This window comes from Bacillus rossius, chromosome 1 (assembly GCF_032445375.1).
Source record: "Bacillus rossius redtenbacheri isolate Brsri chromosome 1, Brsri_v3, whole genome shotgun sequence".
Lineage (NCBI taxonomy): Eukaryota > Metazoa > Arthropoda > Insecta > Phasmatodea > Bacillidae > Bacillus > Bacillus rossius.
In genome coordinates this window covers 250,908,782-250,926,751 of record NC_086330.1, presented here as the reverse complement: position 1 = coordinate 250,926,751, position 17,970 = coordinate 250,908,782, and the positions used below count along the sequence as shown (strand labels likewise).

The window sequence follows — 17,970 nt, the reverse complement described above, 5'->3', positions numbered from 1 at the left end:
GTTCTGGAGTACTGTTAGAGACAATAATGAAAAATGTTAAATATTAATACAACATACTTATGTGAATGTATATTATTTTTATTAATTTTAAAATATTGTAAATTCACATTAAATGAAAGCTAATAATGAAATTACTATAATGACCTACAAATAATCTCTCTAAATTCAAGGTCTTAAAAAATTAAATTGTTTTTCAAGGACAGATAAAGCAATATTCTGGTGTAGGTATTACCTACAGTATGTAAAAAAACATATTGTAACTACAAGGAAACAAATTTCAGATTTTTGTGGAGAAATGTTAGCATTTGAATGTGTTCAGGTGAAAGGCGATTCCGTTTTTTGGTAAAAATTTACCTGCAGAGCTAAACAATCTTTCAGAATGAATTGAGGCAGGTGGAAAGCCAATATATATTCTGGCTAACAATTTCAGTCTCGGAAAGGTAGAATTTGCCTTCCAGTACGCCAGTGGGCTGTCATTCCATTGTTCAAGTGTATCGCTCCATTTATTGGTGCGAAAACACGTTAAAAATACATGAAAAGTAATTTCAATACAACTTTGAAACGTACTGCTGAGTTTATAAAACCACAAATCTTTATTTATGTTGTTGGCAATGCACTCAATATAGCCAACATAATACTTTTGCTGCAACTTGCCCTATTTAAACACGTTTCATATTTTAGCTTTTGTAAAACTTACGTAACGTCTTTGTATAGAACAGCAGTTGGCGACCATGAAACGAAACGGAAAGAAAATGCCTGTTATATCAAGCAGCAACTTTATTCTTCTTCATGTTTACTTACGGCTACACCACTTATTAAATTAAATATCGTAATTATTTTTGTTTATGTTTTCAATTTATGTACACTTAGTGAACTTCGAAAATTCATCAAGCTAAAACGTTTTGCGAATATCTGAAACGAATAAATATGCACTAATGACTGGGATTTGTGTACACATGGAAGAATTGTACCGTCTGGATGCATTGCAGTATCAGAAAGAAGAAATAGGCTTGAAATTGTTTCACTGGAAAATATGCTTGGAATTACTAGGTAATATGGTGACGTGAAGAAAGATAAATTACGCCCGGGTAAAATAAGTTTGGAATTACGGTTAAGGTTCTGTGAGAAGTATTATTGGCGAGAGCAAACATTGGTTATCAAAATATCGCAAGTATGTACCGATGTCCGATATTGAAAAATGTGGCGATATTACCGATCTCCGATATCAAATATAGAATATTGGGCCATCACGAGTATCACTAAAACACTTTAGACTAGGGTTGAGCTGATGCTGGCATTAATACGAAAGTACCAGCTGGTATCTTGGTTACTGGCATCATAAGTATAAATGCTGCGTAACATTTAGCTAACATAGAATACATATTAAGTAACAATGTTTATATTTAGTTAAATACAATTTTTAATACCACATTTTGAGTTATAAGGAAAAATACACATATGCTACGTGCCAAATTTCTAAACTGTTTTTCTCAGAATATGCTATATGCCTAACTTAATTTACAATGTCCAGATTGTTTAATAATGTATTTTATTTCACTCTGGCTTTTGACTGAAGCACCAGATGAGTGTGTTTATGATCTGCTAAAGCTTATAAAAGCCTGGAAGTAGAGGTGGCGGATGATAGAAAAGCAATGTTAAGATTAAAACCAAGGGAGGTTTTCAGTAGCTGTGTGTAAGATGTGCAATCAGGATGTAAAGTATTTTTTATTCAAAGTTAAACATAGCTATTGTATCACAAATGATATGGTTTCTCTCTGTAATATTTGTTCACATTGCTGTGCAGTCATTTATGCGGCCTGAGACAATTCCCTAGCTCTATTGTTGACTTTTATCGTGCCTCGTGGCTATGCCAGGTCTCGCCACGGCTTGCTCCCCTCCCAGCGCTCCCTCCAACCAGCAGGGGTGGAGGGACGGGGGAAAGTCGTCACCTTGTGATCGTGATGCAAATACACTGAGCTATGCTGTACTGTACAGACGAGCCACAGATCCCTGCCAACCCTCTCTCTGTATTTGAATGCAATGCATATACTAATGTCTTTAAATAAAATAATTTCCACGTTAGAGGCAGTTCTTGTTTACTGTGATTTTTAAGCTAAAATGAATTTGGTTTAATAAACAATACATACTTTTGAATAAGTAGGTATTGATTTGTAAAAATTTAACTTGTAAGAATAAAATTGTTTGCTAGTTTTACATAATCATTATGAAAAAATTGACCATTACAGCCTACTGTAACCATGCAATATAATACCGTATATACTCGTGTATAGCGCGCCCTTTTTTCCCCCTCAAGTAAAGGAAAAAAATAAGGATGCGCGCTATACACGGAAAAAAAAAAGGGGGTGTGGCGGGGAGGAGGAGTGGAAGTCGTTAACTGCCGGGTGATGTTTCTGGCCAGCCCCCACACATACACACAAGCAACAAGGCCTCTCTTTCACACACACGCACGCACGCACGCAACCTGGTCTCTCGCACACACACACGTGCGCGCGCAAGCTCGCACGTCTCTTGTTTATTTTTAGACCTCCCCCTCTACACAAAGCCAGCGCAGCTAGTAAAATAAAAGAGAGAGAAAGAATGTTGTCGCTTGTCGCCATTCCCCCTCCCACTTCCTTCGCTTCCTCGTCGCAGCTGCTACCGGTGAGTCATCTAGTCCTCCGCGTCACGTTCCTGCCTGCCTCCCTCCCTCCCTCCCGTTCACGTACCAGTTGTGACGATACAGCGCTTCATTATCTTCCGTCTACACAGCAGAGTTTAAGTATTTTCCTGACGCATCACCACACATCAATTTAAATTATAATTTGTTTCACACGTACAGGTACCACAGAATGTTAGTAAAATTTATTTATGGGAAAAAAAAAAATTTCTTTGGAATTTGTTGCAAAAATCGTGGTGCGCGCTATACACGAAAATACGGTATACTGATTTTGTATGTTAAAAATAAGTTTGCAACATTATTTTTAATGGAAATATGCAAGAAAAATTACGTGAAAATTTTTTGGCTGGATGTTCTATTTTATTACAAGAACATTAAAATATTACATTTCTTTAAGGTTGCTGTTACACACACACACACACACACATACACACACACATATACATACACACAGTGAAACTTCTTCAATAAACACCATTTTTAATACAAAACTCTCATTAATACAAAGTGTTTTCACAGTTCCTAGAAATTATATAGCAGTTATAGAGGAAAAACATTATTAAATACAAAAGTATGATTATTTTGTAATACAAAGTTATTATTCCAAGTGTAAACAGTTACATATTAGTAAGGGATGGATAATATAAATTGCCCAGTATAATGTAAAAATCACTGTGAAGTTTCATTAATAATAATACTGTTACCATTGCTTTGGCTCATTTTGGGTTAGAGGAAAACAGTTAGAAATTTTATCCTTCGAAAATGATGATAGTATGTCCTTTATTAGATAATTTGTAAACCATTTTATATTCTTCTGTCTTACATCGTTTTAAGATTAATACAGTAGAATTTTTTCTTTAGCCAGATATAGTGTCAGGGCCGATTTTCATGCAGACCAGTGTAAGGTTTTCGAGATAGTTTTGCTGAGAAAGTCGTAAAATGAACAATGGAAGCCTATTTTTTATAGGCAATTGTGTACAAGTTGAAAAAATTGAAAATCATCTTTAAATTTTAAAGCATCATAAATTGCGTTATTTTATGTTTTTGTTGCAGTCACAATTTTTTCAGGTCTCGTTACTATAATGCTTCATATCCTCCCTTGTTGCCAAAACAAGCCTAACCTCAGCAAGCTATGTAGGTTTCACAGGTGTGCTGGAAGTCCAATTTCAGTATTTTCATTTCGTGAGGACAGAATGAATTATGGACGTATTAGCCTTAAGAACCAGTCACATGCTGGAGAATAATGGGTGTTGTGTGGGACATGTGACACAAGAGAAGGCAGGTCGGCTGCTCTCCTATGGTGGACTGATAGTCCATCCTCCCTTTCCTTATTGATACTGCGTGCCTGGGGCTAGAATATCAGCATTTGTTGTTGTGGATTTGAGAACCTCAACGTTTGCATTGGTAGGCCTGAAACTAAGCTGTTTATTTATTAATGCACTACTAAACAATGGTAGTGTTGGATAAATGTAATGCAATAAAGTTAATGTGTTTAGCTACTATGATATAATAAGATTTTTTACAAACAGTAAACATAAATAGCTTAACTTCTGCTGTTCTGTTCCTTGAGGCTATTGTACACAATTCCAGGTTATTGCTGGCAGTGCTAGCTTCGTTTTCACTGAATGCACTTCATCTTTGTCTTGTTCTTTTGATGCTAATTATCCAGGCTTCAGAACTAAAGTAAAATCCTATTCAAAAAATAAAATAATCTAATTCTATCAGCAGTGTAAAAATATACTGTAAAATAAATTGTTGCATCACAATTTACTTGGTGTTACCATGGTTTATCTACTTCTAAAGAACACAAAGTACAGACCCTCATTGGTATGAGACTTGCAGACAGAAATCAACAGAACTGTTATGGCAAAGGGAAGGGGTTGGAAGGGAAGAGGCAGGCTGCAGCTGTTATTGGTGAGCATTGGAGAGAGTGGATAGGCAGGGTGGCCACTCAACCGGGAAATCGGGAAATCCGTGAAATAACCGTGAATTTTCGTGAGCACCGGGAATACCTTGAAAAAGCCAGGAATTTTCGTAGAGAGTCGGGAACGTGTATGTGCGGGATTTTTCATCATGAAATGTATACGCATCAGCAGTAAATAACCTTAGCTTTCCAATACATTTGTTGTATAAACTCTTTAAATAATAATTATCTTATTAAATGTAAGTTAAAATAACGCATTATGATGGCGAGTAACCACAGTTTTCGATGTCTATTAAAAAAAAATGTGACGAGTCTGCTTGCGCAGGTACGCACGCGCACAGCGATCGATCGATATTTCTCCCAGCATGCATTCTAGCAGTCAAGTCACATGACTTGTTTGCTTCCTCGTTCGCACGCGCGCTTCGCCATCTTTGTTGTACAGTGCTCGGACAAGGTTATACGATTTTCTACGCAAGTGAAGTGTGTTAGATGTTGGAATATTACGTTTAGAAGTCCATACGCGCAGCATTTGAGGATTTATCAATTGAAGTATTTTTGTGCGTGGCTCAAGTCCGTCTTATGTTTACAGTAATCGTTTAATATAAATCGCCGCATTTGAGTTTGATTTTGCATATATTTGTTTTATGATGAATATATCCTATTTACGTGAACAACAGAAAGAGTTTGATGTAACAACTATTTGTTTTATGATGTAAATATAACTATTTTCTGTACAGTAAGGTTATGTGATCTGCAACAGTGTGTAATTAATATGCCGAAGTGTTCCGTTACCACGTACAGTGATAAGTACAAAGATGAATTTGAGTGGGTGGAAAGGGACCCCAAGTGTAGTACAAATGCATTGTGCAAATTGTGTAATGGAAAAATCAATATTAGTAGTATGGGTAGAACCGCCCTTGTTAGTCATGCTAAAGGTGCAAAGCACATATTTGCGGCAGCAAATAAGGCAAGATCATTACCTATGGATGTGTTTGTTAAGAAAAAAACAAGATTTAAAGCCTACATCTTCGGTTGTAACACTTACACCATCTTTAGATTTGCCTTGCTCAAGCAGTGTAGTTCCGGCATTAAAAACTTTTCTTGTTAACGAAGAAACGTCCAAGGCAGAGATTTTATGGTGTTTAGCAAGTGTTATGTTTCATTTGTCATTTAGGAGTGCTGCTGGTTTGGCATCTTTGCTACCCATCATGTTTGCTGACAGTACCATAGCTAGTAAATTGCAGATACAGAGAACAAAGTTAGCTTACACAGTAGTACATGGAATAGCTCCTTATTTCACTGAAAAACTAAAAAATAAGTTAAATAGTTGTCCTCATGTTGTTTTGGCATTTGATGAAAGCTTGAATAAAATCTCCCAACATCAGCAAATGGACATTCATGTCAAATTTTGGGACGATGATAACAATGAGGTAACTAGTAGATACTTCACTTCTGCTTTCCTTAATAAGGCCTGTGCCAGTGACCTTCTGGGAGCTATTCAAGAATTAGTCCCTCCTCAGCTTCTTGAAAAAACCATTGAAATTTCTATGGATGGGCCAAATGTAAATCTTAAAGTAGTTAAAGACCTTGAATATGTTTTACATGAAGGGAATGTTGATGCTCCTTACTTTCTTCAATTAGGAACATGTGGTCTGCACACTGTGCATAATGCTTTTAAGACAGGTGTTACATCTACAGGCTGGAAGTTGGTCCATTTTTTAAGGGCATTGTACAATTTGTTCAAAAATTCACCTTCTAGGAGAGGAGATTTTATAAGTTACACAAACTCATCCAGATTGCCCCACAAGTTCTGTTCAGTTAGATGGGTGGAAAATGCTAAAGTGGCATCCAGGGCTCATGCTATGCTACCTGACTTACTTTTGTACACTAGCAATGTTACCAAACAAAAGAAAGTTCCATATTGTGAAAGCTACAGAATTGTTTCTGAATTTTTAAATGACAAACTTCTTGGGCCTAAATTAGCTTTTTTTAGTGCCATGGCAGCAGAAGTGGAGCCTTTCCTTAAGGAATTTCAGAATGAAGCTCCAGTGGCTCCTTTTCTGTATAGTGCTCTTCATTTGATGGTCAAATCTGTAATGGAAAGGTTTGTGAAAGGAGATATAATTGAGAACAAAGATATCACGAAGATAGATCTAACACTCAGTGACAATCTTATATTTGCAAAGAATGTTGACTTGGGATTTTCCACAAAAGATGCATTAAAGAACTCTAAATTACATGTGAAAGAAGTAGATATTCTTCATTTCAAACATGATTGTGTCAAATCCTACAAATCATTTGTACAAAAGATTCTTTCTAAGTCGCCTCTCTCATTTAGGTTATCAGAGAATGTATCCTGCTTGGATCCAGCAGTAATTTGTGCTAGTCCCACATTAGCTCAACACAGGATGCAAAAACTTTTAGAAGCACTTGTTGAGAAGAGGTGGATGGCTGGTTTGTTAGCAGACAAAATAAAAAGTGAATTTAGGGAGCTATGCAAGTTACCATATCTGCTGGAATCTGCAAAATTGTACAGAAGAAATGAAGTAAGGTTGGATAAATTTTGGATGCAAGTAGTTGATGTTGATAAGTTTTCACCAAATCTTACATTGTTGGTTAAAATGATGCTGATTATGTCCCATGGAAATGCATCGGTGGAAAGGGGCTTTTCAGTAAATGCAGAATGCCTTGTTGAAAATCAACATGAAGAGAGCCTGATAGCATTAAGACAGGTGTATGATTCTGTATCAATTTTAGGGGGCATAGGAAAAGTTCTAATTGATAAAAGTCTTATCCATTCGTGCCGGAATGCTCATGCGAAATATGTGGAACTCTCAGAAATCAAGCGAAAACAAAAGCATGAAGAGTCAGTTGCTATCCAAGAAAAGAAAAGGAAAGCCTTAGAAATTAAGGAATTGGAAGCCAAGAAGGCTAAACTGCTAGCAGATGCAGCAGAAGCAGTTGCATTAATTGAAGATGAGATTTCAATGAAAAGAAAGTAACAAGTAAGTTGTCCATTTCCTGTTATCTTCAAAGTGTATATACCTAATTGTAATAATTCCTATGTAGTTCAATAATTTTACGGCGTTAAAAATATATTACAGCCATTGTTTGTTGTGATTTATAATTTTCAAGTTTGTTGCCATGCAATTTCAGTGAGTTGAGAAAACCTGGAAAAAACCAGGAATTTCAAAATGTCAAATGGGTGGCCACCCTGATAGGAGTGCAGGTGCTGCGACTTCCAGGCAGATGGAATAATGTCAGCCTCAAGATGTTGAGGGATTGTAGGCGTGAGCACCGAGCGTTAACACGCGCAGCTACTGTATCCCACTTTTCAGCCACCCACTTCCGTACCGGCAATAATGCCTGCTGGTAGGACGAAGAAATTCACATTTTATTGCACCTAGCAATTTTGTTCAAATTTTAAACATTTTCAGTTATATTTTTCACAGTTCTCCAGAAGACTGAGGCTATTTTCAAAATGTTATAGAGGGTATCAATTACTGTGTAATTTTTTTGTTGGGAATTGTCGTGGCTCTCGAAATGATCAGCTGGCGACTCGGGATCTGAATTTCTTCCCCTTTCCGTTGTTGGTTTCAGCAGTTTGTACTAAATTCCAAATTTAATTGATGTTGATTCCAATTGTTGAAGACTTAGTTGCTCAGTACAAAATGTTAAAAATCTCAAAATAATATTTTCAACATTTCTGGCTTCAATGTATTTCTATATTTTGATTAACTTGATAGCACTCGTCAATTAAATCTTTCTTGAGTATTGTAATGCTGCAAAATTGGACCTTAAAATTAAAGCTTCCTATTTGGAGCTAGTCCAGACAAAAACTAAAAACTTAATGTACATTTTCGTTTTTGGTTGTTCCGAGTGACCATCAATTTTTGTCTTTTAAAACATCTGCTAGTCTGACTGACTGAGAAATGTTATCAATCATAGTGGATTTTTCTAATTCATGTAGTTTATATAATTTGGCATATAGAATTTAGATGGACACTAACAAACTGATTTGTCTTTTAAAACATCTGCTAGTCTGACTGACTGAGAAATGTTATCAATCATAGTGGATTTTACTAATTCATGTAGTTTATATAATTTGACATATAGAATTTAGATGGACACTAACAAACTGATTTAAATATAAAATTTACATACATAAAGTTGATCATATATTTTGAAAATTTTACCAGTTGAAATAGTATTGAAATAAAGAAATTATTAACTTTTTATATAAACACTAATTTTACAACACTTCATTGGTAGTTGAAAACATTACATATTTGTAGCATAGATTTAATTCTGCTCACTGAATTTATGAGGTAGAGAACAAAATAACTGGGTTGAGATCAACACATTTCATTGACAAAACAAAATGGATAATTTAGCTGCAAATGTAGTTAATTCTATGAAGGTGCTCATGTAACCTTCATAATGTTTCAGTAAAAATGTGTGCAGTTTGATCAAAAGTGAAGTTCTCATGCACATGTTTGTAGGCTGGTTCACACCGCCCAAAGAAGACGGTTAAGAGGAGTGCGACATGTTCCTGTGTTCGTCGAGGCCAGGCGTGGCCGGATCGTAGAGACTGACTGAGGCCTGGACACCAGCCCCACAGCGGGTGGAGTCGTGCCAAGTGCTGCAACGCCCACAGTTGTTTGTTAAGTGTTCATGACACTAGTGACTTGGTGCTGTCCAAGAGAGAGTGTGAACAAGTTGTTGCGAATCAGTGTTCAGTCGCGTGATTCTCATACTTTTAAGTTGAACCAAATATAAAGTGGAGCGGTTATGAATACAAGTACTGGCACAATATACATTTATTTTTTTTGATGCACAAAAAATGGCTTATTCAGCATTTTCCTTGACTTTTTGCAGTTATGTTAATTTTCTGTAGAACAATCAAACAGCATGATAGTTGAACACACACAGACATATTTCATATCTTATACAACCTCTTTTTTTTCTTCATATTGTTTGATTATAGAATCTTTGTGCATCTTAATTTCATGTATTTTGTCTATTATTTTAGTAAGCTGTTTCATAAATTTTATAATATTAAAAATAAGAATGAATGTGTTTAATATACGTCTGTGTGTGCTAAAAGAGATTGGTGTTATGGAGCTAAACATTATTCAAGTGTTAAAGAGTATTGGCTTTAATGGCATTCCTTGAAGTTAAAAAGAAGGAAAGAATTTCTTGATAAATGTTGCATTTTCCTTATATAAGTAACATTTTGAACTGTTTACATTTTTTTTTGCAAGAAAATTATACTTTGTAACAGATTGGTATGGCAACTATTCTATTGAGTATTCACATAATGGAAATCATTAAACTTGTGACTGTGAAAAAATATTATATGTGAGACGATACTGTAGCACATCATTTTATGATTCTTTAATTATGAATAAATGATTTTGTGTTCATAAAGCATAATTAAAAATTAAATTATTAAATTTTTTTGTGGAACTGAGTATGGCATTTAAAAAGCGGGAGGCACTGTTAATGTAGTACTTTTTTTGTTGTATTGCATCATACAAATTTAAAAATATTTTTGATTCGGAGAAATAAAAATAGGTCTTATGTTTTTTGGTATTTAAATCTTAACGTTTATAAAAATATCTTACTTGTGTTGATTTGGTGCCTTCAGTTCAGAATGGAATTTGTACAAAAATGTTTTCATTGTTTTGTATGTATCTTGTAAAACTGAAAGTTACTTTTAAAAAACTGTCCTTTAATGAAATGTGTGCTTTTTCTTCCCTGTGATTAAGTGATAAAGGAATGATAAATCTAAACACAAAATATCCTGTAAATTATTTTTAATAATGAAGTAATTTAATTTTTTGTAAATTTGTGAAGTTGTAAATATTGACTTCCTGTGTTGAGCAATCAAAACTGAGAAATACGTAATCAATTATTCTGTGGCCGGGCGACAACAGTACGGCCCGGTGGCATACATGCGGATGTAATAACATTTGATCCTTTGCACCTAATAGTCTCAACTGAACTTGCCTTAGCTGATGTTTGTACACAAGCTGATAGTGTAGTCAGACCTTCACGAGCATCTCTTCCCCCCTCGTATAGCTAACTGTATGCCACAGTACATCAGTTGTTTACCGAGTTGAAACAGACTTCGTGGCGTAAAGCCCAACATTAAATTTTTATTTTGTCTGTGGCGATTTCGTGCTAATTGAAATCGACAGACATGCTATTTAAGACTGGGGCAGTAAAATTAACATTGTACTAAATGAATTGGTGTATTCAGTTCCCGGTATTATTTTGTACTTTTCTGTTACCTCATGTAGCGATATGTTTATTGTGCGGGAAAGGTAAACAAATACATTCTTTCAATGTTACCAGTGTCTTATGATGTAACAACACACAAGTAATGTATGCCATAGTGAATAGTTACAGTGAATTTGGGGAGTGATAGAAAATGAAATACGCCATCTTGGTTTCAACAAATTTTTGGCTATAACATCATTCTGTTAATTGCTGTATTGTTTAAAGCATGATATATTTAAATATAATTGCTGAAGTTCATAGTGACTGGCTGCTGCATACATTTTTCTGTGTGATCTCTGCTTAACAAAGTAGAATTTTCAAATAAAAACGAAACAAACTGTTATAGCACAAACACAGTTGAAGAAATTTGGCATCGTACAGTTCCTTTGATATAGTGGTGATACCATTTTTTGCCAGTTAGAATATTTAAAATTTCTGGCTGTTTGTAAGTCAAAAGCTTATTACAATATATACCGTGTTTTCTCGCACAATCGTCGCACATTTTATTCTGAAATAAAGTTTGAAAAGTAGGGATTCAACAATTATGCAAATAAATAATTTTTTTTTGTTAGATAAAGTTATTTATGAAAACAAAACCCATTAATGGAATGTACGTTTATAGGAGCAACTTTAAATAGAAAAACCAAAACTGTGACGTGAACACAAACCACTTGAATCTGTGATGTGAACTAACGTGTCGTAGTACACACTTGCCACGAAAGAATGCGAGCCATCAAATGTAGTTAACTGGACAGATGACAGAGAGTGCGCGTTGCAGGAATCGGCGGATATCAATATTCGACTACGTGTGCGCGCTCTATACGGGAAGCATCATAACCAAACAAGAACTATATCAACTGGTGATTTCTACATTATTGTAAATGGTACATCGCGACGATGCAAACGAATAGATAAAGGTAATAACGTTAAAAAACATCTTTAAAAGAAAAATTTACACGTCAGACAACTTCGTATTTCCGTTAATTAAATAAGTACAGTGGAACCTCGTTACTACGAGAGCTGACGATGACGGCAAAAATTCTCATAACGAGTACTCGTTATAACCGAATATAAAAAATTAAATTGAAGTTAGATTCTGGACCGTCCAAACAGTCTTTAATTTCACACCGTAACTTTAAAACGGTGCACTATAGTGAAAAAAACGTATTGAATAAAAGTTGTAGAAAATTAAATTACGAATAGAAAGTGTCACTATGGAATTTTTTGTATCTAAAACGGTTTTTGATTTAAACGCGAATGAAATGGCCTGATTCAAAGACCGGCACCGTTCATGTCCATGGAGGGAAGGTATGTGAAGCCGTGAAAAAAAAAGGAGCGAAGAAAGGAAGTGTGTCGGCTGCCGACTTAGGAGGGGAAGCAACTGGCGCCGTCAAGAGAAAGAAAGAGGGTGGGAAAGAGAGAGGGCGCATTTTGTTTGTCACCAGTCCTTCCTCCCCTGATACTTGCTTATACCTGCTAAGGACCCAGTCCTTCTGGCACCTGCGTAGCTACGCAGCTGTCTGTGTTTACCGCGTGAACATTATTTTTTCAACTGACGGTGTTTTTCCTATTTTGAAGATGCCATTCAAATCACTCGTACTTACGAAAGGGCCAACAAGGAGGCACTCGCAATAACCGGTTTAATTTGGTATGATTTACGTAGTCAAACTGACGGTGCATTACAAAACTGTCATAACAACGAAGGTCTCGTAGTATTCCGTACTCGTAATAACGAGGTTCCACTGTAAGTGGTAATGTCCGAATAAACATTAGATTTATACTTTAAAATACATCGTTTTATACTAAAAAGATACCTACACAAAGCGCTCTGCATCTAATAGCGGGACCAAAAACAACATGCGACGTTTACGCGTGAAGTTATTTTTATCCCAATAATTGGGAAATTTTGATGGCCTAAAATATTGGTGCGACGATTATGGGAGTGCGACGATTACGCGATAAAAGAGGGTAAACAAACCATGCAAGTGAAATATATTGCATTATAAAACATAAGTACATTAAAACTGTAGACTAATGAACATTATACATTTTAATTTGAAGAAATATATTTATAAATGAATGTTAACATGCTTAACCAGATAATTGGAATGTCTTTTCTGTCAGGATTTTGATGACAGCAATGATTGCCTACCTATTTGGAAGGTTTGAGGTTAACTTATTAAATACTTAAAGTTTTAGGCTAACACAATTAGTGTATGTCTCTTTTGTGGGTGTTTTATTTTTAATAAAAAAATGTCTCAGTTAACCTCATTCATATTTCGTTTAGCACTGGGTTTTTTCTTTTAATCATCAAAACTGGAACTGATAACCAAGGTTCTTGATTTAAAACTGAACTGACCAATAAAAACCAGAACCGCACAACCTTACTAGGAATTGGAAATGTATACATATTAAGTACATTAATAATTGGTACCTTTTACAGTCAAACCTCTTTATTACAAACCTGAAGGGACCATTATTTTGGCATTTTTAGTAACGAGGTTTGTATCAACCAAACTATTGGGAAATCATTACAACTTAAATCAATTGATTACCTTCTAATTCTTATAATTACAACCATAAATAATAGATACACTGTATTACATAAATCTATGTAGCCAACCTCTACTGAACGTAAATTTTCAAAATTTCTAACCTCAGTGCTAAGTAATCTGCCTTCTTCTACATCACAGGTCCAGAAATTGGCAGATTTGCTTCACGTATTTCTTCATGTTTTGGACCACTCATTCTTTTTATAGTTGATAACCCACAAGTGCACCGTGGCGTGAACCAGCTTATTCCTACCAAGTTACAAACGGCGCTCGTAGAGTCCCTTGACAAAATTTCAAAATTACATAGTGACGTTGGCCAGTCAGGCTTCGAACAAGTAGACTTTATATCTTTGCAAGTTAAGTAAGACAAGAGTGCGGGGAGCTCAGGTCCCACAAAGATTATAAGCAATTACAATAACTTAGCGCGATATACTGCGCTATAAAAGTAGTTACAATTCACGTTTGACAAAGTTGACTAGTATGAAGTTCAAAAAAGGAAGAAAGGTCCCAAACTAACATTACACATTATGAATGCCTGGGGTAACATATGGCGCATACTACATGGAAACTAGAGACAACAAATGAGCGCTGCGCGGTGTACGATAAACATGTTAACTCTAAAATATTTAAGAAAAAACATATATCAGGAGACAGACTGATGCTTATAGCCAAAGTGGCCGAAAACAGTTCATAGTGAACAGTGTAATATGTCCCTATCCAGACGTCAGCCCGTGGGAGTGCTTATCTTACACGTGGCAGTGCGCAAAGCCAAAAGGGCGGAAAACAGCAAAAACGTCACACCGGCAGGAAACCCATGACGAGAGCACTTAAGGTGCCTAAAGCAAGAGATAAAGCACATAAAACAAACGAAAATGAGAAATTGTCAAACAAGCCCAGGCGACGAGCGTGAAAAGCGGCGATGCAAACCGTGTAAGAAAACATACTTCCGAAAAAACCTAATTAGGGTGAAAAAGTCGGGGTCCCAGACAAACCTAGCAAAACCCTGCATGATGGCGGAAGATGAACTTTACGTTACTCACTGGGATCCCACGACTGTACAACAACTTACTTTACAGACGGCCATCTCGTGCCCACACAAAGAGAAATTCATTAAAGCCCTTCATGAAGCGAAGTCTCCCTGGGTGCCGTCCTAGCCTAACAAGCTAACTGATAACATGCTTAAAGTATGCTAAGCTAAAAATAACCCGGGGGCACAGCCGACGGCTGCTTAAATAGCCTCGCATAGAGCGCGCTGAGGTCGGAGAGCTTCGGCGGGGAAGCTGAAAAGTGCAGGAGGGGGAAACAAACTCACTGGGGATGGAGAAGAGAGGAGAGAGGGGTGGGAAGGATGTGACGTAGCGACGTACGAGGCGGTGGGCTGCTTCACAAGAACTTGCAAAAGCTGATTTTTGAAATATTGTTGACTAGGACAATTGTGGGATGTTCAGTCTCTAGGGGTTACAGTATTTTTTTTCTCCATTTTAAACTTAGCTAATTTTAAACTTGGAATGTAATATCGTTACGTTTACGTTTTGCAATCATTTTACAACACAACACTCACTCAAAATTCAGGTTATGGCATACATGCGATCAAAATAAAATACCCGAACTTATTATCATAGATTATGTATACTTCATGTGTACACTTCCGATGACTCATATAAATATGGTATAGAGTACCTTCCTTTTAGTTTCAGTTTACAAAATGACATCTTTTTAGTCTAGTTTCTAAAATTGTCGCTAATGTTACACTTTTCATCTTGTTTTTCAACCATTTTATGCTGTAGAATACATTCACATGTCTTTGTATAAATGTTTGTATACTTGATGTTTGATAAAACGTGATTATTTATTTTGAACTTCAGAAGTAAAATTTGTGTTAAACAATTGTAAGTTATACATGTAAACAGCAACTTGAGGGATTAAAACAACTTCTAATTTCATATTAACAGTATTTCGTGTGAAAAGACTGATTGACTGTAATCCATTTTTCCCATATCAGTCTTTCATTTTTCATGAATTAAAAACAGTCATTTGATGATCGTGTAAGCTTTGTAAATGTTTTCAGGTCTCTTAGCATAAATTTAAATTTACACTTTTAGCAACATAACTAATATGTGTGAACTCAAACCTTAACATCAACTAAAAAATGTAATTGTATTAATTGCAAACAAGTTTGGTGAAAATAGATATTAGCAATGACTTGTAGCTGGCACGGCCCCTGCTATTGACAGCCTCTTTTATCAAGGTGCTTGTACCAGTCACAGAAGTTCTCAGAACTAGTGTTGTGAGAAGAAGATGAAATGTAGTGTGATGTGCAATATGTGATCAATGCGGTATTACCCTCAATACTACACAATGAATGCATTCACACAGAAAAACAAAAATACCTTTAAATAACTGTAGCTATAGCAAAAAAAATTAAGTCATGTTAAATTAATAATATATGCTATTATTTCAATTAAAACAAAACCTTTACTGTATCTCTTCAAGTATGGGTAAACTGGCCATTGGGTGATTCCACATAAAGTGATCAAATCCATATTACCTTAACATTTTTATGGGGTTGATCTTTTTATTAGATATATCTATGTAAAAGAAACTTAAATTTTAAAAAAAATTATCTCTTCTAGTTATTAAAAATCTTTTTTTAAAGTTACAAAAAAGTGTGTTTTGGGTTTACGTGGATTTACGTTTTATTCAATATCTCAGGCTAGAATTGAGAGAGAAATGTAGATGAAGACCATCCTTTTTCAGAATTCAACTAGCTTTAATTTGATGTTCAACTTGACAATGTTTCAACTACATATTTCAAACCCCGAACTAAAATTTTTAAGTCATTTCAAAAAAATGCATATGATTTAAACTTTTCAATAAAATAACCTGACTTCTTAATGTTGTTAGTATTACTAAGTTATGTACAAAATTTCAAGTTGGGATCTCAATGGAATCACACCTAAACCTTAAATTAGTTTTATTACATGGATGTTTTCAAGATCATATGTCCAACCTTTGGCTTTGAAAGGATTTATCATTCAGCATATATTTTATAAAAGTTGATAAAAAATCTAATTTAAACTTGTTAAGGCTTTTTTTTTTATTTTAACACATGACAATGAATGGCTTATAGAAAATATACTAAAGTAATATTACATGTGCATCACTATTTTTTAGAATAACCACCAACAAAAATTAAGCACATACAAAAATATATTATTTAAAAACCAATTTAGAAAATATAATTATAACTTAAAAAAATTTAAAATTAGTGTATTTTTTTTTTGTACGAGAGGAGAGGGTATAGGTTACAGTATAAGCAGGGGCGCAACAACTAAATTTCCGAAGGGGGGCAATACTGTATACCTTTTTATAAAGAATCATTGATCCCCTCTATTGAAGCGGGGGGTCCGGGGGTCCTCCCCCGGGAAAAATTTGTATTTCAAGTTGGAAAATGGTGCTATTTAAGCAGTTTTATTATCTAAAAATTGATTACACAGCACTTTCTTTGCCCCCGTTTGCCCCCACTTCAAGGTTTCAGAGGGGGGGGGGGAGCAAAATACCCTTGCCCCCCCTGTTGCGCCCCTGAGTATAAGGTGGGGTGAGTCAGGGTGGGGGAGTAGTGTGATGCAATGCTCTTGTCATGTCTCCACATGAACATAATAAATAGACTTGAAATCTCTTCCTACTAATTTTTCCTCTAGTCAAGGCAGTCTGTATGCTATCTCCTTCTACACTTGTGAGTAGTGATTTGTAAATGTGTTTATTTAGACAAGTGAAAAAGTATGCCAGGCAGATGTTATTGAGTGAATGTTATTGTTGAAAGGAAGATTTTTTTTTACTGTTTTAGTTTATTTACTTGTTGGTTTTAATGTTTTAATGAATGAGTTAATGTTAAACTAGAGATGGAAAAGACACACAAAAAAATCTGGTTCCAGGGTTTCAAACAATTTATTGTTGTAATCCTTTTGAAAAAAGTAATTACAAAGTTTTAAAAATTCTATGACCAGTACAAGGGTGGATGTTTGAAATAAATAGTGAAGTAAGGCCTGGGATTAAAATTTGAAACAGCTGTTGTAAGCAGCTATTAAAAGAAAAATAATAATTTAGATTCTGTAGAAATGGATAAACCTTCGTTTTCCCAAACAGACACGAACTTTATCGACCCTAATTTATCATTGTAATTTTTAAACAAATCACTTTCAAATATTGAAGAATCACCAATTACAAAGAAAAGGTTACATTCACCTGGTTACTGTAGAAAGAAATTGGAGAAAGTCATAAAATAGCTCACTCACAATAGATGATTGGTGATACAAGTTTCCCTGAGAATTAAGAGCAAGTTAATCTAGATTCCGAAATAATTGTACAATTGAAAGAAAAATTCCAAAACACTTAAAAAATCCTGACAACAATACCTAAAAGTTGGAGTATAAAAAAAAATTGAAAATGAGGTCCATGTCAGTAACAGGATGGTCAGAAAGACTAAATCACTAGTTAAAGAAAAAGGAATAATGTTGTGTCCAGATTCATAG

At 35.2% G+C, this 17,970-nt stretch overlaps 1 protein-coding gene across 2 annotated transcripts in view; it reads left to right on the top strand.

The window, feature by feature from the left end:
• The window catches only part of LOC134527473 (ubiquitin-conjugating enzyme E2 Q2), a 107,797-nt gene extending 91,782 nt beyond the window's left edge, over positions 1-16,015 (top strand). Inside the window, exon 8 of one of the 2 annotated variants that reach the window (XM_063360172.1) lies at positions 9,104-16,015. In XM_063360172.1, coding sequence (XP_063216242.1) covers positions 9,104-9,135 — 32 coding nt within the window. In that variant the 3' untranslated portion in view covers positions 9,136-16,015. The remainder of the gene's footprint in view (positions 1-9,103) is intronic. The other variant, XM_063360171.1, reaches the window with a different exon arrangement.
• Positions 16,016-17,970: the final 1,955 nt, after the last annotated feature.